This window comes from Gallus gallus, chromosome 25 (genome assembly GCF_016699485.2).
Source record: "Gallus gallus isolate bGalGal1 chromosome 25, bGalGal1.mat.broiler.GRCg7b, whole genome shotgun sequence".
In the NCBI taxonomy this organism is placed as follows: Eukaryota; Metazoa; Chordata; class Aves; order Galliformes; family Phasianidae; genus Gallus; species Gallus gallus.
The window spans coordinates 1,654,569-1,674,639 of NC_052556.1; the positions used below are offsets into that span (position 1 = coordinate 1,654,569).

General features: G+C 48.0%; 4 protein-coding genes and 1 long non-coding RNA gene across 6 annotated transcripts; 4 read left to right on the forward strand and 1 right to left on the reverse strand.

The window, feature by feature from the left end:
- The first annotated feature begins 2,042 nt into the window (after nt 1-2,042).
- LOC110224122 (NK2 homeobox 3) lies at nt 2,043-3,661 on the forward strand. The gene is made up of 2 exons (NM_001351438.2): nt 2,043-2,087; nt 3,165-3,661. Exon 2 carries the CDS (start codon nt 3,185-3,187, stop codon nt 3,443-3,445), a length of 261 nt encoding a protein of 86 aa, NP_001338367.1. The 5' UTR covers nt 2,043-2,087; nt 3,165-3,184; the 3' UTR covers nt 3,446-3,661.
- A 3,402-nt stretch (nt 3,662-7,063) lies between these two features.
- Nucleotides 7,064-7,955, forward strand: LOC107055129 (uncharacterized). The gene is made up of 2 exons (NM_001351437.2): nt 7,064-7,107; nt 7,642-7,955. The coding sequence occupies exon 2, from the start codon at nt 7,663-7,665 to the stop codon at nt 7,939-7,941; it is 279 nt and encodes a 92-aa protein (NP_001338366.1). The 5' UTR covers nt 7,064-7,107; nt 7,642-7,662; the 3' UTR covers nt 7,942-7,955.
- A 2,157-nt stretch (nt 7,956-10,112) lies between these two features.
- On the forward strand, nt 10,113-11,005 carry EDCH3 (epidermal differentiation protein containing cysteine histidine motifs 3). The gene is made up of 2 exons (NM_001351436.2): nt 10,113-10,149; nt 10,603-11,005. Exon 2 carries the CDS (start codon nt 10,624-10,626, stop codon nt 10,921-10,923), a length of 300 nt encoding a protein of 99 aa, NP_001338365.1. The 5' UTR covers nt 10,113-10,149; nt 10,603-10,623; the 3' UTR covers nt 10,924-11,005.
- A 1,673-nt stretch (nt 11,006-12,678) lies between these two features.
- On the forward strand, nt 12,679-13,698 carry FAM83DL (family with sequence similarity 83, member D like). Of its 2 annotated transcripts, none has more exons than XM_025143390.3 (2): nt 12,679-12,766; nt 13,091-13,698. In XM_025143390.3, exon 2 carries the CDS (start codon nt 13,112-13,114, stop codon nt 13,409-13,411), a length of 300 nt encoding a protein of 99 aa, XP_024999158.1. In that variant the 5' UTR covers nt 12,679-12,766; nt 13,091-13,111; the 3' UTR covers nt 13,412-13,698. The 2 variants fall into 2 exon arrangements, with proteins under 2 accessions (XP_024999158.1, NP_001338364.1); NM_001351435.2 differs by having other exon boundaries at nt 12,735-12,766; nt 13,088-13,440.
- A 3,810-nt stretch (nt 13,699-17,508) lies between these two features.
- On the reverse strand, nt 17,509-18,237 carry LOC121107579. The gene is made up of 2 exons (XR_005841823.1): nt 18,145-18,237; nt 17,509-18,054 (listed from the first exon to the last, which is right to left on the reverse strand). It is a non-coding gene; the product is annotated as an uncharacterized LOC121107579 (long non-coding RNA).
- Between the last annotated feature and the right edge of the window lie 1,834 nt (nt 18,238-20,071).

Genomic DNA, 20,071 nt, shown 5'->3' on the forward strand with positions numbered 1-20,071 from the left:
TCTAAAATTAGGCAGTGTTATCATTTATTGGCATCTGCTCGTATTTCTTAAATCTACCACTTCATTGTTGGTTCCTATTGTTCTCCCTGCTTTGCCTGCTGGGATCAGAGGGGGAGGAGAGCTCAGAAAGCTCCAACAACTCCCAAAACCTAATAAAGCCCACAGCATCCACAGACATGCATTTAACAAACTGGCCTAAAACCACCCCAAAATCTCACATATCTCAGAAAAAAAAGAAAAAAAAAAGAAAAAAAAAAAAACTTGAAAGGTCCACTTGTAATTCCCTGTCCCACTTGGCTGGTTCATTGAGGCTCCTCTCAAATAGCATTGCACAAGGTGATAAATGAGGTGGAACATAATACTAAATGAACCGAGCAGAGGAGGATGCTCTTGCATCCATGCTGCCAGGGCTGTGTCCCTTTTGCTGTTCTTTGCTCTCCAACAAATGGGGCTTCTCCCTCCACATCCGGAGAGATGCAGAGTTGTGCAGTCGGTGCACGCTCTCACACCTGCACGTCTCCTCCTGCTCACTGTGCATGCAGAGAGGAATCATTCACTTCTTATGGCTGCGGCTCTGCGATAGCATCCCCACACATGTTGCTGCTTGCAAAAGCCATAGTCGCTCTGCTTCTGTTTGTAAACAGGCAAGATGAACCGTCAGCAGGAGTCTGGCTGCTGGATGAAAGTCCCACCCGATGCCTCTGGATAGAAACTAAAGGAATGGCTTTGGAGATAGCGAGTGGGAGCTAACCCTGAGGTTCCATCGATCTCAGCCCACCAAAAACCTCACGATTCCCACATTTGCAGAGGGAGCTGAGATGCAAAACAAGTGAAAGCACTGAATGCTGCTGGAACAGCACGGCACGGTCAGGAAAAGGAGAGATTGGAGCTGCTGCAGCTCAGCCCTGGGCCAGGAGCTGAGTAAGTGGTGGTGAAATGCAAAGCTGTGGTTGCACATGGGGATTGCAGGGCCCGGTGAGCAGCCAGGGTTGCAACAGCCGCTGCTTTGCACCCGGAGCACCGAGGAAGAGAGGGGTGAGCTGGGTGGCAGGCCCTGACCTCAGCGCCTTGCTCACAGCTTGCTCACACCTGGGGTTTGCTCAATCAGCAGCTGTCGGTGTGCGTTTCCCATCACGCACAACGGCCACTGCAGGTAGAGGTGTCAGGGGAAAAAAAATCAGGAATTGTAAAAACAGACATTTTAAAAGAGCAATTCTGTTCAATGCTTGCCAGTGCCGGCCAGGAAAAAACACGGGCAGTGAATATTAGTGGTCATTGTGTCAATACCAGTGAATGGCTGTAAAAATCAGGTATAAATGGGTGGAAGATGAGGAGAGAAACCATGCTGCATGCAGGTGATATTCACAGGTTTAAGCCAAGGCTTACTGAAGCAGTCAGCACTCCTCCCTGGCTTTGCCAGGGCACTTTGCAGCTCTCAGTACCCTCCCCAGTGCCCCCCATTTCGTTATCCTCCTTTGATTGCTGTAGGAAATGATGCAGGCAGAGAGAGGGGGCAAAAAGTGGCACTGCAGAGCCACACTGCAGGCTGGCATCTCCAGATATCTGATGGATGAGAGCATCTGGAGGATGTTCATAGAGGATGTGTGGTGAGGACTTTCTAACAGAGTGCCTCATTTTTGGCACTGGAGGAAGACCCCCAACCTGCGCCATCACCTCTCCTCCTCCCCAGGCTTTGGGTGAGAGGTTTCAACAGGGCAGAAACCCAAAATCTGCCACCTTTGCCATCCATTTTGCAATAGAAAACTCATCCTGGCATGACAGTGAGGCAGCCAAGCCACCCACACAGTTTTCACTCTTCGTGCATTACAACCCGCGTGGGGCAGGGTGGCAATTAAAACTGTGTAACACAAGGAAGACAATCTACCATATGACAAGTCAATCAAAGGAACCGGGTTGAATAATCTTTTGAAGGTGCGGGTAATAAAGGCGTGGCTGTTTTGTAAATACATTGGTCATTTTCCCCAGGGGTTTTCAGGAAGAGAGCGAGGAACTATATAAAAGTTCCCAAATGGGAGAGGAGCTCATTCACTCGGCTCCGTTCCCTCTGAGCAACCTTTCCAGACAAGGTGAGTGTTTGCTACATGGCTAACATTGCATTGCCAGGGAAATGTGCAGGACGGAGCTGTGCTGTGCTCTTATAGGAACGGCTCCTTCTGCAGGTGCTGAGATGATGGAGATTCTGCTTCACGGGCAGAAGCAATTCTGCTCCATCACAGCTCTCTTGCAGCCTCTGCTAGGAAGCGGAATTTGTTGCTCTTACCAGGATGTAGCTGCTTCAGGTTTCTAGCTATCAAAAGATGGGCTGGAAATAAAAGGAGTAAAGGAGGGGATGTGGGAATGAATGAGAGATGGGGTTTTAATTGCATTAATGAGCCTGACTCCTTCACTAAGCTGCTTTAGAAAATGTAAATGTTTGTGGGTTGTAAGTATTAAGCTCTCCCTGAATAAGTCCAGGAAACAACGGAGAAGGTAGATCTAATCTGCGAGGGCAGGAGCAGCCCGGAGAGCCTCCAGCTCCATAAGCACAGCCTGTGTGTCTCCTGCCTCCTTCAACCTCAGCTCCAGGGGCTTGCCCCCTCCCGGGGGGTCAGATGTGTGCATAGGGTGCTCCTCATGCCCTGGTGCATCGGGCAGCAATGAACTGAGGGTCTGCAGGGCACGTAGAGAGCAAGGAGGGCACAAGGAGGGAGGGAGGCACAGGAGTTCCTTTGTTATGAGCGCCTGGCTTTGAAAATGTATTCTGCTGTGTCTCCAATATCACCAGTCCTGGCTGTAAATTTACCACCTGTGCCAGGGAAGCCCAGTTTGAGACCCTTTTGTCCAAGTGCTGCTGCAATATAAGTTGACAGCAGGCAGCGCATCCATTCCTCCGTGGCATGGATTATTGCAGCACATCCTGCATGAGTGCTTGTGAGGTGCACCAAGGGAGAGCAGGAATGTGAAGCCTGGATGATACAGAGATCAGGGTGACAGTGGGGGCATCGAGTGGGGTGGTGATGTGGGAGCAAAGCCCCAAAGTGGGGAAGTGGGATGGGTAGAGGGGTCGATCCTGCTGGGCTCGGAAACGCACAGGGGAAATCTGAATGCAAAGCAGAGCGTGGAAAGGTGTGTGCGTCTCAATACAAGGCTCTTCTCCTTCCCAGGGCTCCTGCTCTGATCGAAGATGTGCTCCCGTGCTGACAGAGGCTGCCACAGCTCTGAGAGCTCCTCCTGCCACAGCGGAGGTTCCTCCTGCCATGGCTCTGAGGAGGTCACCTGCCACGAAGTGAGCGCCGTGCAGGATGGGACGCCCGTGGTGGTCCTGCAGCCTCAGTGCCCTGTGGTCACCGTGCCCACTCAGGGCCCCGTGGCTCCCGTCCCATGCCAGCAGCAACAGCAACAGATCAAGCAGCCGGTGCAATGGCCCACGCAGCAGCAGAAGTGAAGGGGCTGCGCTCATCCCTCATCTCTGCAGGGCACAGCCCTGAGCAGCAGGAGCAGCTCCTGCCCCTCCCCTCCAGCACATATTGCCTCTCCTGATGCTGTGACGGAGCGTTGGCACGTCAGAAATGTGATTTGCCCACTTGCATTTGTATCCGTTATTTTCCTGCTTCTGTATCCAGTAGCAAAGACGTGATATTAAAATGTAAAGCTCACAAAACGTGCTGGTGTCCTCCTTGTCTTTCCACCGTTAACCACCTTTAGCATCACCTCCAAGCCCAGCTTTATGAATGAGAGCTGCCTTCCACGTTGCAGACTGCTTCCCCCTTCCCATTGCAGCAATGCATCAAGGCTCCCATCCCCACCTTTGTGCATCTGACAGACAAATCCAGATGTCAGGTTGGGCAAAACTGTCTGGGTTGAAGGTTAAAGCCATCCTGTGCAGTGCCTGGCCCTAGGGCTCAGAGTCCTGGCACATTTTGAAAGAGCTAAAAGCAAAGCCTTGGATTTGCAATACAGAGTTCTCCTTACATGGCTCCATTTAGGAAGCCTGGAACTCATTGGTGACCATGAACAAGAGGGCATAAGCAGAGGAAGGACCAGGTTATATTTAATCTTCCTTCTGATCTGTTCCATATCAAGAATATGGGGTTAGATAGATTACTTCCACAAGCTCACTCTACCTTTGAAAATGTCAACAAGGGCTCATATTGCCTAGGTGAAATACCAGCTGTTGCAAAAAGCCCCTTGGGTGTAATTCAGGCCATTCACTCACCATTGACTCCCATTGCGAACTGCGGGCTCATGGCTGAGCATCACATAGAGCTGAGGGAGGAGAAAAGGAAAAAGAACACCTGAATCTTCTCAGCAGAAGCCAACAAAGGGCTGAACTTTCCTAGAAGGGGTAGAGAAACAGGAATATCAAATGGTGAGCTGTGTTTCCCATTGCACCATGCTCATCCCCAGGTTCTTCTGCAGCATCCACCAGCATAGAGGCTGCCAAAATTCATGCCTCCGTGGGCTGAGAGCAATGCTCTGTGTAATGCGCCAGATATTTAATTAACGAAGGCTTAGCACTGAGCCTTTGAATGAAACAAGAAACTTATTATTAGCACTTGTTTTATTATTACTGTTAATTAAAGCGATGAGGCGCAACGTTCCCATTGAGGATTGCAGGTGTAGGGGTCAGAGACGTGCAGCACAGAACTGGGGGATGTTGCGTGGTGCCATCATCTGCGCCTGTCCCGTGGCCACCCGGGTGCCAAACCCACCCTGGGAGGGTGAAACCAAAGCAGACAGAGGCTCTGGGCTGAGCCTGAGCCCTACTGAAAGCATTTGAGGGAAGGAGAGATAAAAATCTCCTATCTTCATGCTTTTAAAGCAGTCCAAGTTCTCACGTACGTGCCCGTTGTGTTGTGTCAGTGGTTGGAGGAGGAGGTGGGGAGTGGAGACAGCAAATCTCACCTGAACAGTGCTGAGAAGGGAGGCTGGAAAGTGGGTTGCACCGATCCAGTGAGAAACCATCCTCACTTTCCTCTTGTCATCACAACACCATCACAACTCAGTGCCAAGAGCATTCCCTGGGGATGGCTCAGCCCAGTCAGCAGTAGAGTAGGGGACAAGATATGGGCCAGGAAAAGCACAATGAACCCAAAGGAACTACCAGAAATGGGAGAGACCAGGAGTGCCCCCAGAGCACATCTCTTTCTGCCACCTTTTTCTCTGCTACCCTTTGAGATAAGCAGGTGTAACCCATACAGAGAGCCTTCCTACAGTAAAATGGGACTTCTTTCAGTCCTGCTTTGCCCTTATCTGTGTGACAGCACCTTCTGAATGATGTTATTAGGTGTGATTTAGCAGGGAGAAAACAAGGAGTATTCCACAGAAGGTCTCTCCCTCCTACACTATTTACAATAAACAAGGTGGTTGGATTTAGGTAGAGCCAGGTCTGTATGGAGGGAGTAAACAGAGCTGGAGTCTATAAATAAGTTATTATAAACCATCCACATCAGTCCAATCTTTGCCTACAACACAGGTGTGGGGGGAGAGGTGAGGTCAAACTGCAGGGAATGGGCTGGGAGGAGAGATTTTATAGAGACCTCAGTGTGAGGCACTGTTGGAGAATGGGGGCTTTGCCATCCCATGCCCGCAGCCCTTCGTCTGCTGCCTTTCCTTCCCGACATCTGACTCACCTGCTTTATTTTTACCTCCCTTTAATATGACAACAGATTTACTCCTGCGCATGACCACGTATTCCTAAAGGCTGAGAGGTAAATAAAACTTTGGAGAGAGGTATTTATAGATCCGTGGTGTACGTCGTGATACCAAAGCACAGACACAAATAGGGCGGTCCAAGGGATGGCGGTGATTCAGCGGAGCATCACCCAGAATCAGCTCTGCCTGACGCCTAATCCCGCAATGCCATCCTGGCGCTGACACATTCTTGCCTCTTATGTGACAAGAAATTGTAATTGCTGAGTTATATGGGCATGACCTGTATGGAGACATGGGAAGGAACCCTGGGGTTCACCCATGATTCAGGGGAAAATCCACTGGGTAGCGTGTACCTCCAGCACAGCAGGATGGATTGTGTGGTTTGCCTTCAGCTACAGCCCCATCCCTGTGTATTTCCACAGGAACTGCAGAAATGTTGTGGTTGAGTGCTGGAAGTGGGGCAGCAGCACCAGAAAGGTTCTGTCCCAGCTAGAAGTTCATGTGTCACCTTCAATACCATGAAGCTGAAGATCTTCAGCCTTGCTATGGAGGTAGGAACGTGACCCACCTTATTACCACCTCAACTGGTAAAGGTTTCCCCAAATTAAACTGAAGGTGTTTCATTTATAGAGCTGCGAGATCATAGGAATAAATTAAAGAAGGACAAAGGGAAACTGGAATGGAAAGTAATTGCACCTATGGGAAGATGAGAGGGATCTCAGACTGATGGGTGCACCTCAAACCATTGCACCCCGGGGTTTGGTATCACTGCCATTAGCACAGTGCTGCAGATTTAGGCAAAGCCAACACAAAGAAGAACAACAAGAGAAAAAAATATATATATATCACTGTTAGGACATTCCATAAAGACAGGTTGAAATTAGAAACAAGGAACTTCTTAGGGCTAATTCCAAATCTGTCATTAAAGTTTCCGGTTCCATTGAGCAATTCAGTGAGAATATTCCTGCCCTAAGCATAATCCCCATGAGCTGCCACTCGTAATCCGTTTTCTTTCACATGGACATGCGATCACGTTTGGCTCTTGGCCCATGTGACATCCCAGCACAGCTTGAAGAAATGATGCTTCTGCATTACAAACCCTGCTTCCGCTGGGTGCTCGCTGCCCGTGACCTGATCTATTAGGATCTCCAGCACTGGCGTCACTTTGCACGAAATACCTTCCAATCTCTTTCATAGGGAGGTGAAGGAATTAAGGCACTATTAATAACCCATGGGACAATTAGAATGCTAAAAGCACAGTGCATCAAAGGGAAAATGTCGGAAGCTGAATACAGCGGATAGAAATGGGCTGGGATATGTAATTATGCTGCACTTGCCAAGAGATGTCTCATGTCCCAGATAACCCTTTGGAAGAGTATAAAAACTCCCTCACTCTGGTTTCCCTCATTCGCTCCTCTGCTCCCATACACATCCATTCCTGTTGCTGAAAGGGTGAGTCTACTTTTTCTGTTTCTCCTCAGTTTCTCTACGAAACCGTCTGCTTCCAAACAAGCTTTGGTAGAGTTGGAGCACAGTACCAACTCCTTCACTCTGGACCATGGTAGAGACGAAGTTCTTATGACCCACATAAGCTGTTTTATTAACACAAATGACAAGGGGGATATAGAGTTGCAGGTACAGGCACAAAAAAAAAAACCAACCAGAATGACTGGAAACTAAAGAGAGAGAAGGACAGAGAAAGAACTTCATGAAAAATATTCATGAAGTTTTTGAAGAGAAAGCACTGGAGGGCCTGGAGCTGCCTACGGGCTACGGACATTTGGTGTAATCTTTTCACTAATGTCTGTAAAATGTCATGTAAATAATGCAGAAGGGATAAAAATCACCTCCCAATATCTAAGCAGTATTGAAATCATCTTCTTATTCATGAAGAACTAGAAATTAAGAAAACTGGGAATTCCGGAGCAAACTAGGGAAAGCAGGGGCTGCTGTCCCAGCATGACATCTTTCTTTTTCTTCCTACAGCTTTGCCAACACTCCATAAAGATGTGCTCCCGCGGGTCCTCCTGCCACAGCCACGAGACCTCCTGCCACGGCTCCCGTTCTTCCTGCCATGACTCGGAGCCCTCCTGCCATTACACCATCCAGAGGGTCCCCGTGCCCAAATACACCTACGTGACGCCGTGCTGCCCCCCGGTGCAGACCTTCTGCCCCCCGGTGCAGCGTTACTGCCCCCCGGCGCAGACCTACTGCCCACCTGTCCCCTATTGCCCCCAGTACACCAAGAACATCTGCAAGCTGCCTTCATCATTCCCCAAGTACTAGGTACACCGGCTGCCTACTGTTCTCGATGCCCGACGCTCAAACCAGCAGATTCCAATCTGGAAACCCCAATTCCCATTTGGGATGAATCCTTGAATCCTTCTTCTGCGATTAGAATTTCCTTCAAAATGTAAATTTGTTCTGTTTCGATGTATTTAGCAAGCAACATCCAGCCTTTGCTCTTCTCCTGAAGGCTGGGAATGGCTTCTCCTGGTAGCACCTTACTTAACGATGTGTCATCCTCCAACCATGTAGATGAGCCAATAAAATTTCATTGCCTAAAACAGAAAAAGTTTGCTTTGTTGACTCTTTGACATCTTTACTTAAGAATTATCTTTACCTCTGATGGTTTCTTGCTCTTCTCTGCTCACACATCACCAAATGCCCACATGCCAAAGTTTCAAAATGAGTGAGAGCCATTCATCCCAGCCACGCTCCTGCAGCGGGTGGATGCCTTTACGTACAGCACACAGAGAGCTCTCCTGCACCCAGCTAGCCTGGCGCTGCCTGTCCCTGTTCCTCAATTCAGCAGTGCAGCATGCTTCATTTCTTAATCTGACTCAGGATTACAAAGGGTTTGAGGCATCTAATAAATGCAAATAGGCACCTAGAGGACTTCTCTAACCCTCCTTCTTTCACTGGACTGCAAATTACTATTTTCATCAAATGCTGCACACAGAACTAAATGCGAAACCTCTCTCTGCTTTTACAACCTAAACTAATCCTTATCTCACCACCAGCTGGATTAGCCACCAGCCCATCTAGCTGAGATGTCTGTTCCAGAACAGGATGGCTCACTTCCTTCTGCTGGTTCTTCTGCATCGGTGTCACAAAGAGCTCAACAATTAATTTCCCCTTATGCAGCTGATTTTTGGTAACCATGCTGGGGAGAAGTGACGGCACCCAACAGGACAGAGGGCTGACATCAGGCTCCTCCCGAAATATAACTCTTTGTCAACCTTGCTGAACCATTTCTACATTGCTTATAACTCCTGGGTTGTTCAGAGGGCTGCAGGTGAGCTTCTCTTTATCCAAGGCTAGCTTGAGTTTTTTGCTGAATGATGACCTCAAGAAATCAAGAAGTTAAATAAATCTAACCAAATATGAAGGAATTCTGCCCTGGGGTGAGTTCAGCATAATTTAGCATCTCACAAAAGATTGCTATTCTGTCTATTTTTTTTTCTTAATTTATCATGAAAGCAAACTCCAAATGACATCTCTGTCAGGATAACTGCTGCCTCACGAGCTCAGTTAGCAACTTTTCAGACCCGCTGTTCTACCTGTGGGAGCACTGATCCAGGGGTTGATCCCTTACGGTCCTGCAGCTCCCACTTGGATAATAATCCCAGTATAGGAATGAATACCTGTTTTATTGCCTTAGAGTCAAGTCGTAGAGCACTGTAAGAGAAAAGGTGAAACACTGCAATGAATAAAAACTACAGAACTGCTTACGTAGATCAGGAGCCCAATGTGATTTGGGAGCTGAAAATAGGATGCGAGTTGGCTAGGAGTTGGCTTAATGTCTGGAATTTGATATCCTCATCTTCTAGGAAGGATGTAAACAGCACAGTATGACGGCACAAGGGAAGAACAGCAAATCGCTGGTGAACTAACAAGTGGAATGAAAAAATTGGAATTGGGAACATCCTTCTAATGTCATCTCCGGTGTTTAGGCATTAGGTGAGCTTAGGCCAGTCAGGAGGACTTCCCTCTAAGGATGGTCCATGTGAGTTGCAGCTGTTAATTACTGTTCCTCGTGTCACGACAGATGTATCAGCAAAAATGTGAGTCTGCCACACCGACCAAGGGGCAGCAGGCAGGGTAGGAGTCAACACTCTGAATTGCTCGTTGATGCAACGCTGGTTGCCCAATGACAAATCACTCTTTAACTCCAGGGTTAGGTTCGTTCATAATGTATAAATATCTAACTACCTACAAAATCCTCTTATAAAGCAGATTAGGAAATCCACTGCCTATTAACATGTTAAGGGAAAAATAATAATTGGTTTTCCCAACCATGTCAAATCGGAAATGCTAAAAAAAAAAAAAAAACAGACACAGAAGATAAATATGAACGTGGTTGATTGTCAGCATTGCCAAAGGATGCATAATCTCTTGGACAAGCCCATTGGGAGCATATAAAAGTTCGTATCCCTTGCTGCTCCTTCATTCAGCTTCACTTCTCAGTGTTCTTCTCTGCTCCTACAAAGGGTAAGTTGGATTATATTGAATTATCTAATACTTGGCATCAGAAATCACACTGGATTTGGGCTGATTGGTTCTGCGTTCAGACCTTGCCTTTCTTGTTTTTAGTCTGTGACTGGGTGCCTCTGGGGTCTAGCATGGAATTAATTCCCAAAATCCTTGGAAAAGGAGGGAGAGAACTAACAACTATATCAGTGCTGAGTACCAGTTGTAAATTTCAATCTTCAAATGCCATCAGCAATATCTTGCTAGGGAAATGTCCACTTGAGTGGGACCACTGTCGAGTAATCCCAAAAGGACACAGCATTATCCACTTCGGAGTTAGGATGTCCCACATGTAACAAAGTAAAGGAGAATGAATTTCCCCAGAATAACCAAGAAAAACCACGAGGAAGGATGCAGCAATTCAGAGGGGAGCTGTTGAACCAGTATGACATCTCTCTCTTCTTCTTCCTACAGCTTTGCTAACACTCCATAAAGATGTGCTCCCGCGGGTCCTCCTGCCACAGCCACGAGACCTCCTGCCATGGCTCCCGTTCCTCCTGCCACGACTCAGAGCCCTCCTGCCATTATACCATCCAGAGGGTCCCCGTGCCCAAATACACCTACATGACACCGTGTTGCCCCCCGGTGCAGACCTTCTGCCCCCCAGTGCAGCGCTATTGCCCCCCAGTGCAGCCCTGCTGCCCCCCAGTGAAGACCTACTGCCCACCCATCCCCTACTGCCCCCAGTACACCAAGAATATCTGCAAGCTGCCACCACAGTGCCCCAAATACTAGCTGCAGGATCCAGCCACGCTCCACCACTACTGGCTCCTCCTCCTTGGACACCATGGCCATGGGTTGACGCATCGCTATGGACATCCCAGGGTCTCTGCTCTCTGCCTCATCACTGCTGTGCATGATGTGCTCACCCAGTCATCTTTCAAGGATTCGCTCTTTCCAATGACTTGGGAAATGTTCTCTCCGTGTATTCAGTACATAATTACCATTGGGAATCTTTTCATGATTTGTGTTTCTGTTTCAGACTCATCTGGCTGTGGGAAACAATAAAGCTTACAATTAATGAGACTCGTATTCTCCTTTCATTTCCTTACTCACTTTTCAGGCTCTTGGATTCCTCCCTTCAAAGTCCTCCTCCACAAATGCCACCACTGTCAGTGTCCAACAGCAATTTCTCAGTACAGCTGGGGAGAAAATAGTCATATTAGTAGAGAAAATAAGTCTTCATCTACCAAAGTTCCATGTGGATCTCAAGGGCTGAGCACCACAAAGCATCCCCTCCTGCCACCAACCCATAAGCTATTCTGCAGAGGTTCTTCATCCCACTGTCTTGGAAACAACAACAAAAAAAAAAGACCATTGACTGCAAATTGAATGGTAGCTTCTAGAACGTGCAGAGTTCATTCCATAAAAGGGTAATAAATAATTCACAGTTGCCCTTCTTCTTAGTCAATACATGCAAATAATGTATCCCAAGATCAGCTGTTCAACTTGACCGTGTCAGTGCTTCCAAATATCTCAGTATCTCCATACAGCTAAGAAAACAGAAGTCATGCACTTCTCTTCCCCACACCAGCACTGTTTGTTGCTAACACATCCTTTGGAATGTAGAAATGGCCAAGCCCCAAGAAGGTCAATTTCATGTCAGATTCAGGTACACTAGCATAGCACCAATCCCAGCGCCATGATACCCTCTTATTGAGAAATCATCAACCAAATCCTGCTGCCAGGTGTGTGTCAACACCCATGTCACTCAAAAATTGGCATTTCCTCACTCTAGGTTGGGCTTTCCTGGTGTACTCCTCTGGAACAGCTGCACGCAATGGATGCAAACTCTTTAGATTGTATTTTCAATGGCAGGCCCTGATTATGAAAGATTCAGAAACATCTGTGAGCAGTGGAACCTGAAGAAGCCCCACTGGGAAATCTGTGGAGGAGGTGGAAAGAGTTGAGGGGATGTCGATATGATGCTGCTGAAGGACAGCAGGAAGAAGGATAGGAGAAGGATGGGTACAGACAGTGGAAAAGCACCAATTTCATCACCTTGGCAGACTCAGGCTCTGTTTTGTTCAGTGAAGGAATCACTAGGATAGATTGGCAGCTGACACTGAAGGTCTTGGAGGTCTTTTCCAGCCTAAATGATTCCATGATTCCATGACTTGCATTTGATAATGTCATTTCCTCTTGACATTAAACAACAGGTAAATTAAGATCCTGAGCTGTCACTTGAACACGGCAGTTTGCCTGCTACAGGAGTCAGCATTTCTGAGCTGTAATGACATTTCTGCCCCTGATGCAATCCCAGGTGCCCAATGGCACGCTAATTAACATCTACCAGATTACCGTCAGTCTGTAGGAAACAGGAAAAGTACCACTTCCCAGATCCTCGTGGAGAATTCGCTGGGAAGGAAATATGGGAGAGAATATCACGCGTCAAAGAGGAAGGGCTAAGACTAGGGCAGCACCAACACGTGTCATATCAAGTGCGTGAATAATCCCATCACCATTGCACAGCAGTGCCTCATGATCAAGATCACCTTTCGGAGCTGCATAAAAGCCTGCTCAGCCCAGTCCTCCTCACTTGCCATCCCTTCCTGACTCTTCTCCTGTTGCTGCAGAGGTAAGGATGCTTCTCCTCTTCATTCTGGCTCCGTGTGGCTGTATGAAGGCACTGGGGTGGAAAATGGGCTTGGGAAGAGGATGGTGGGGCTCCTTGTGTTGGATTGAAGGTCTGGGCTTTGTGCAGGAACGGGCAAAGCAAGTTGAGAGGAAGAGGGTGAGGCAGAGCCAAGGGGGCACGTGGGATAGACTGGGAAGAAATGGAAAGAAAGAATTCAATAGGGAGATCAAGAATAATTTTGAAAAGAAAGAAAGGAGTGGGTGAGGGTGGGTAAGAAGCATATCTGGGTCTCTTCTCATCACCATGACCTCTTGATCCCAGCAGCTTTGCCAACACTCCATAAAGATGTGCTCCCGCGGGTCCTCCTGCCACAGCCACGAGACCTCCTGCCACGGCTCCCGTTCCTCCTGCCATGACTCGGGGCCCTCCTGCCATTACACCATCCAGAGGGTCTCCGTGCCCAAATACACCTACATGACACCATGCTGCCCCCCGGTGCAGACCTTCTGCCCCCCAGTGCAGCGCTATTGCCCCCCAGTGCAGCCCTGCTGCCCCCCGGTGAAGACCTACTGCCCACCCATCCCCTACTGCCCCCAGTACACCAAGAACATCTGCAAGCTGCCACCACCGTGCCCCAAGTTCTAGCTGCAGGATCCAGCCACGCACCCAGCTCTGCAAACCATGGACACCTTCCTTCTTGATGGACTGACCTCATCCTCAGTGTTCATTGCTTATAAGCCGTAGTGCTTCTCCATGAGCAAATGCTTTCAAAGCAGTTGGAGGACCATGCAATATCAGGGTGCACCACCTCTGGTTCATTGTCTGTTTGAGCTCTTTCCACCGGTGCTACGCACGGTGTTTGCTGCCAATAGTTTCCTTCTTGCTTTGCTGCTCCCATTTTCAGCCAGAAAATAAAAGCTGCATTTCAAGCATTCTGGATGTGTTTAGTCACTCTGTCCTATTCAATTTGTGGGTTTTGAGCCATGATTTAATCACTGGTGGACTCAGCCGTAGCACAAGAAGCACCAAGGAGGGGTGGAAGTTGGGGAAATGCCCACAGTACTGCACAGAGGGGCTGCAAGCACTGTGCTGGGTTAATTCTGGGTGAAAACTGAGTGTTTGCAGTAAGCAGATGCAGTGAGGGTGTAAGAGTTACAGCCTGGGGCTTTCCCTACACAGTCATGTTTGCGCTCCACAGGGGATCTTTAAAAGGTGCTGCTATATTTGGAAACAAAACAAAGCAAATCCTGCAAGGACATTAACAGTGCCTTGGAACACCCTCAATTAAATGTTTTCTACAGTGTAAAATGAGCAAAGGTTTCCCAGGCATGATTCATCCATCCTGGAGCAAGCAAGGCTGGGTGAGCTGCGCACTGGAAGTCCCCAGTAAATAACCTGTTGGAGTAGAAGTAATTGGAAATAGTTCTCTATAAGTGAGAGAAATTTGTCATTATGGAGGAACAACCTATTAAAGAGGAAAAGTCACCAATTGAAGACAGAGGGCAATTAATTACAGAGCTGAATCCTTCTTGTCGCCATTACTAAGAGATGGCTCACTTTTAGGCAACTGGTGGGAAACGCATTAAAAACTCCTTCCCTTCTGCATTCCTCACTTCTCTGCAGTCAGGTGTTGGGTCATTAATTGGGATGGCCCCAATTAGGTGTTGGGTCAATAACTGGGATGGCTCCAAATGGGTACTGGGTCAATAATTGGGATGGCTTCAATTAGGTGTTGGCTTTTATTGCTCATGAGTGGTTTTGTCTTCAAGCACATGCATTCATTTTCATGCCCCGAGCATTCAACTTTCTATTCCATGATTAATCATGGCACTTTTTGCTTCTTCCTCCTTTATTCCCACGAAGGACTCACAGCTCTGACTGGGTTATGTTTTCCTCTATGCTTAAGCCTGAAGTTCTGTTAACTTCAGGATGAGAAGTTGCAGACATAACAGGAAACAAGAATGCAAGTTTTGTCAGCTTCATCACCTGCAACAGCAAAGATCATACACTGGGTGGATGTTTTACTTCACTGGAATATATAAATAAAATTAATAAAAATCTAAGACCATAAAAATTTGCAAAGGGAAGAAGTTCTCCATACCTAACGCTTTAGATAGCTTAGAGGAACATTTCTGCTCCACTGCATCTAACAACATAGTAGCAGATTTCCACAACCAGGATAAACTATTAGCAAAGCCCTGAAGGTTTAATGAGGGGGAATTTGCTTTAGTTGTTACATGGCAACAATTGCTTCACCGCATTCATAATTCACAAACAAAATAAACAACACTGCCTTACTCTGAGCATCTTACATAGGTCTCATGGTTTGTCCACTAAGCCTAAAAGGTAATGGGGATTTCTTTTTTTTAAATCTTTCATTTTACAGTGGGGGATTGGGGAATTGGTTTCTGGTCCTCAGCCTCTTCGACCATTCCTCACAGATGGCTTCAGACGCAGCTGCTGTGCTCAGCCAGCTCCAACAGCAGCACTGCTTCTCCAACCTACCTGCACAAAAGGTGAAGCAGTGCACCACATCCATGCGAAGCCCCACAGAAATCTGCCTCTCCTTCACCAACATCTCTCCTATCGCACTGCTCAGGGTCTCCCCATTTACAATGTCAGGGCACCCTCCTGCTTCCCTGCAGCTCACCAGTCTCCTCCTGGCAATCCCCTGTGTTGCCCTCACCTCCTTTCTAATCAGCTGGTGCCCATCTGTATTGCTAATTAGGCTCTAATGATATGCAGTGACATCGTGCAGCTGGGTCATTAGCATGAAGCTAAAGAAATTCCACGGGAGGTGAAGCCCATGTTTTAACAGATGGGAAGCTGAACTTGGGAAGAGCTTGCCTGGAGAAAGGGGACTTGGTGGGCCCTTTTATGATGGAAGGCCATGAGCCAAGCCTGCCATCAGCTCCCCAACAGAAATGGAGTGGGAACACATGCTTCATACCACCAGAAGTCGAACTGAATGTCAGTCATGACTTCTTCTGTCCTCAGCATCTACGATTCTGGGTTTCGCTGTGTTCCAGGAAGCCTAGGAACGCAGAAGTCCTGGATCTTCTCCCATTTACCTCGGCAGAAATCTCCAGTGAAGATGCAGGAGAAGGTGGTCTGGGGTCCTCAGGTGCTCCCAGGCACACAGACCCTCATGGCATGAGCCGAGTTTGCCCCAGGGTGACCTCAGACGCAAAGCATTTAACATACAGTCACGGCCCTGGCCTCGTGCCTCCCCCTGACCGGAGACAAATTGTTAGGCAGACATCAGTTTGTAAATGTCAAGATGCTCCACGCATTATGTGAGGCCTTCAGGCCATCGTGCAAAATAAATATTAACACCATTAATGAATAATTGCAATACGATCATTAACATTGGCGCTAATGGCTGCCAATGGGTGACGGAGAACTGAGCGTAAAGCTGTACTAAAAATACCTTCCGTAGGTGGATCTTCCACTACTTGAGGGCATATGGGAATTTGAAAACTGGATCGGTATTTTGCAGATCAAGTCATGTTAAGCATATGCTAAGTATGTAAGATTTCCAGAAAACTTTGCTGTCTTGCTTTCATGTAAAGATGTAAAAAAAGAATTGGAAAAATATGGACTCTGGTTTGACCCGACCTCTATTCCACATTCCCAGGATGAATTTGCCTGGTTCATCTAAAATTTCTGCTACTGGTGAGACCAAGGGCATGTATTTTCCCATATCTTCATTGAAGGATGAGAAGTCAGGAGCTTTCTGCTCCACATTTGCTCTTCTGATGACCAGAGGCCCCAAAAAGCGCCATCGGGCTTTACTATTTCTGCCTTCATTAACAAAACATGGGGTCATGGAACTGCATTTGGTGGAACTCCATGTAAAGAAATAAAATTCATATGAAGGAGTGACTGACACCCAAAAGGCCCCTGCACACCTCTGGAATCCAATGCTCCTCAATCCGAGTTATGATTTGTATGTTAATTTGCCACTCACTACCCACCCAGCATCTTGGTGCCACAGCACTACCAGATGCAAAATGAGCAGAAACGTGCTTGTTAAGTCATTCACGAGCACCACACATTAACTTGACATTAAAAAATTGTAAAAAATTCACAGAATAAATTGATAATAACACAAAATTGAGGGGTTGGTCAAAAATAATGAGGCGAAGACCAAACAGATGCGGGCACATTCAACAAATAAGTATAGGCTTAGTGGGTAAATCACAAATTGCTGTGGGGTACCTCATTTCCGTCAGGGCCATTTTCAGCTAAATAAAAGGTCTCCCCATCCCTTTGCTCCTCACTCAACTGAACCCCTCAGTTAGCAAGGTAAGTGTTACCTAGTGTTGTCTGCTAACAACAGTTCTCATTTGGCTTTGGTCAAGCAATGAATGGAAATGCTCTTTGATCTACAACTCTAGAGTAGCGGCTTTCCCATCCTGTTGGTATACTGCTTGCTGCAAAAGACTGTCGGTGTGCAGAGCTGAAGCCTTGGGAGTGGAAAAGAAGCTTTTTTGGGATGGGAATTCAGCAAGTGATGTTCATCGGTCAGTACAGGGAAGGTAGCTCCCAGGATAGCTCAAAAGATGCAGAAATATCAGTGGGATAGCACCGGGTGGCTCAATGTTAGTCTCAGTTTTGTGCAGCTCAGTACAAATAAATGGGAAGTGATGTGTGATATGGCTGTCACCCGTGGGGCTAGACTGCAGCATCAGCATGCCAAAATAAAACACATCTCTGAACTTGAAAAGATGGATTGTATCTTAATGTGCATTGCCTTTCAGATCCTCGCTCCCTCCAGCTTGGACTACATTACCAACAAACACCATGTGCCCCAACGTGTGTTGCTCCAGTGGATGCTGCTCTGTTGTGAAGAGCAAGACAGTGTGCTGCAGCCCCTGTCAGAAGACAGTCTGCTGTGACCCGTGTCAGAAGACTGTCTGCTGTGAGAAGACTGTCTGCTGTGACCCGTGCCAGAAGCCTTGCTGTGACCCATGCCAGACTTGCTGTGACCCGTGCCAGAAGCCTTGCTGTGACCCATGCCAGACTTGCTGTGACCCGTGCCAAAAGCCATGCTGTGACCCGTGCCAGACTTGCTGTGACCCATGCCAGAAGCCCTGCTGTGATCCATGCCAGCAGTCTGTCTGCTGTGACCCGTGCCAGAAGCCTTGCTGTGACCCATGCCAGACTTGCTGTGACCCATGCCAGAAGCCTTGCTGTGACCCGTGCCAGACTTGCTGTGACCCGTGCCAGAAGACCGTCTGCTGTGACCCGTGCCAGACTTGCTGTGACCCGTGCCAGAAGACCGTCTGCTGTGACCCATGCCAGAAGCCTTGCTGTGACCCATGCCAGACTTGCTGTGACCCATGCCAGAAGCCTTGCTGTGACCCGTGCCAGACTTGCTGTGACCCGTGCCAGAAGCCTTGCTGTGACCCGTGCCAGACTTGCTGTGATCCATGCCAGAAGCCATGCTGTGACCCCTGCCAGACTTGCTGTGACCCGTGCCAAAAGCCATGCTGTGACCCATGCCAGACTTGCTGTGACCCGTGTCAGAAGACTGTCTGCTGTGACCCATGCCAGAAGCCTTGCTGTGACCCGTGCCAGACTTGCTGTGACCCGTGCCAGAAGACTGTCTGCTGTGACCCGTGCCAGAAGCCTTGCTGTGACCCGTGCCAGACTTGCTGTGACCCGTGCCAGACTTGCTGTGACCCGTGCCAGAAGACCGTCTGCTGTGACCCATGCCAGAAGACCGTCTGCTGTGACCCGTGCCAGAAGCCTTGCTGTGATCCATGCCAGACTTGCTGTGACCCATGCCAGAAGCCATGCTGTGACCCGTGCCAGACTTGCTGTGACCCGTGCCAGAAGCCCTGCTGCAGCTGCTGTAGCCAGCAGTGCCTGCAGACCTGCTGCCGCCCCTGCTGCTGCTCTGGCCGTCTGTCCTGCTGCTCCTACGTGGTGAAGAAGAAGCCCGTTGTGGTGTGTTGCAGCCCCGTGCAGTACTGCTCCCCGCTGAGGAAGTGCTGCGTACCCATCAGGCAGTGCTGCACCACCGTCAAGAAGTGCTGCTGAACCTGCCCTGCATAGGAGAAACAGGCACAAGGGGATGGAGACCTGACCTTCCTTCTGTTTCACACGATGATGGAGTGCATGCCTACTGATTTTCTTCTGGTTTCCAAATTGAAGCTGTCATCTTCCTTCTTTCACACTGTCTTTTAATTATCAAAGATCTGCAATGCACTTGGATATGTCACCCATTGTACGAGGCATGGAGATCTTACATATTCATTCTCTTCTTGGTGTATGGGACATGGGAAACATTTGCTATTAGTGCAGTCATTCTGTATTTTCTCTCTTGACTTGTAGACAATAAAACTTGGCATTAAGCAAAACACAAAATATCTTGTTGCTTGGTTGTTCTTACCTCGTATTGCCTTGAACGTGTCCTTGTCCTGGTGCCATGTTCCAAGTCATCATCAGCCTCCTGAGGGCCAACATGTGCTTCCATTGCAAGGCAGAACATTTGGGAAACAGAACTGCTCAGCCTAGCTTCTCGTTGGCGTGAATTAGGTCATGTCTAAAGACGGCAGAGCAGTGTGATGCCATCTTGCTGATCCTCTGCCTTAGGTACTCATCTCAATTTTGGCCATCAATCGTAGTGGTTAAGGGCAATAAAACCGACAGGACTGAATGAAGTATGCATAATTCCAAGTTCTGAAAACACCCTACCTCTAACAATGTGTAGAAACCCATTGCTGATGGTTGAGTAGACATGTCCCCTCCCTGGAAGCATTGAAGGTCAGGTTGGATGGAGCTTTGAGCAACCTGGTCTACGGGGAGGCGTCCCTGCCTATAGCAGGGGGTTGGAACTAGATGATCTCAAATGTTCTTTCCAAGCCAAACCATTCTATAATTCTATGGTTTCAATAGGTACTGAGAGGAATTCACTACTCACTGAATAGCAGTCACCATCTCCTTCCTCTAACACCTCTGAAAATAAAATTTACAGAATACCTTTAATCGGTGGATCCTTTTTATATTAGCAAAGATTTTCTTGTGTGGCGTTCCTGGATTATAAGCACCGGAATGAAACCCAGGAGGCAGGATAGAACTTAAAAGCTCCATTCCTCAAATAGCACACACATGAGTCAACAATACCCTCTCCACCTGGCTGAGACTTCCTTAACCATTAACATTCAGGACATGGCTCTGAATTGCATGTCTCAGGAAAGTGCCTTGAGCACTGTCTTGATTGCTCCTCTCAACCAGGCCCTCATAGTATACACAAATTCTGCATCAGAATAATCTTCTCTACCACTTTAGGCTGTC

Coding starts and splice junctions, on each gene's coding strand:
- LOC110224122 (NM_001351438.2), top strand. CDS start 3,185: ATGTGCTCCCGTGCTGACAGAGGCTGCCACAGCTCTGAGAGCTCCTCC.
- LOC107055129 (NM_001351437.2), top strand. CDS start 7,663: ATGTGCTCCCGCGGGTCCTCCTGCCACAGCCACGAGACCTCCTGCCAC.
- EDCH3 (NM_001351436.2), top strand. CDS start 10,624: ATGTGCTCCCGCGGGTCCTCCTGCCACAGCCACGAGACCTCCTGCCAT.
- FAM83DL (XM_025143390.3), top strand. CDS start 13,112: ATGTGCTCCCGCGGGTCCTCCTGCCACAGCCACGAGACCTCCTGCCAC.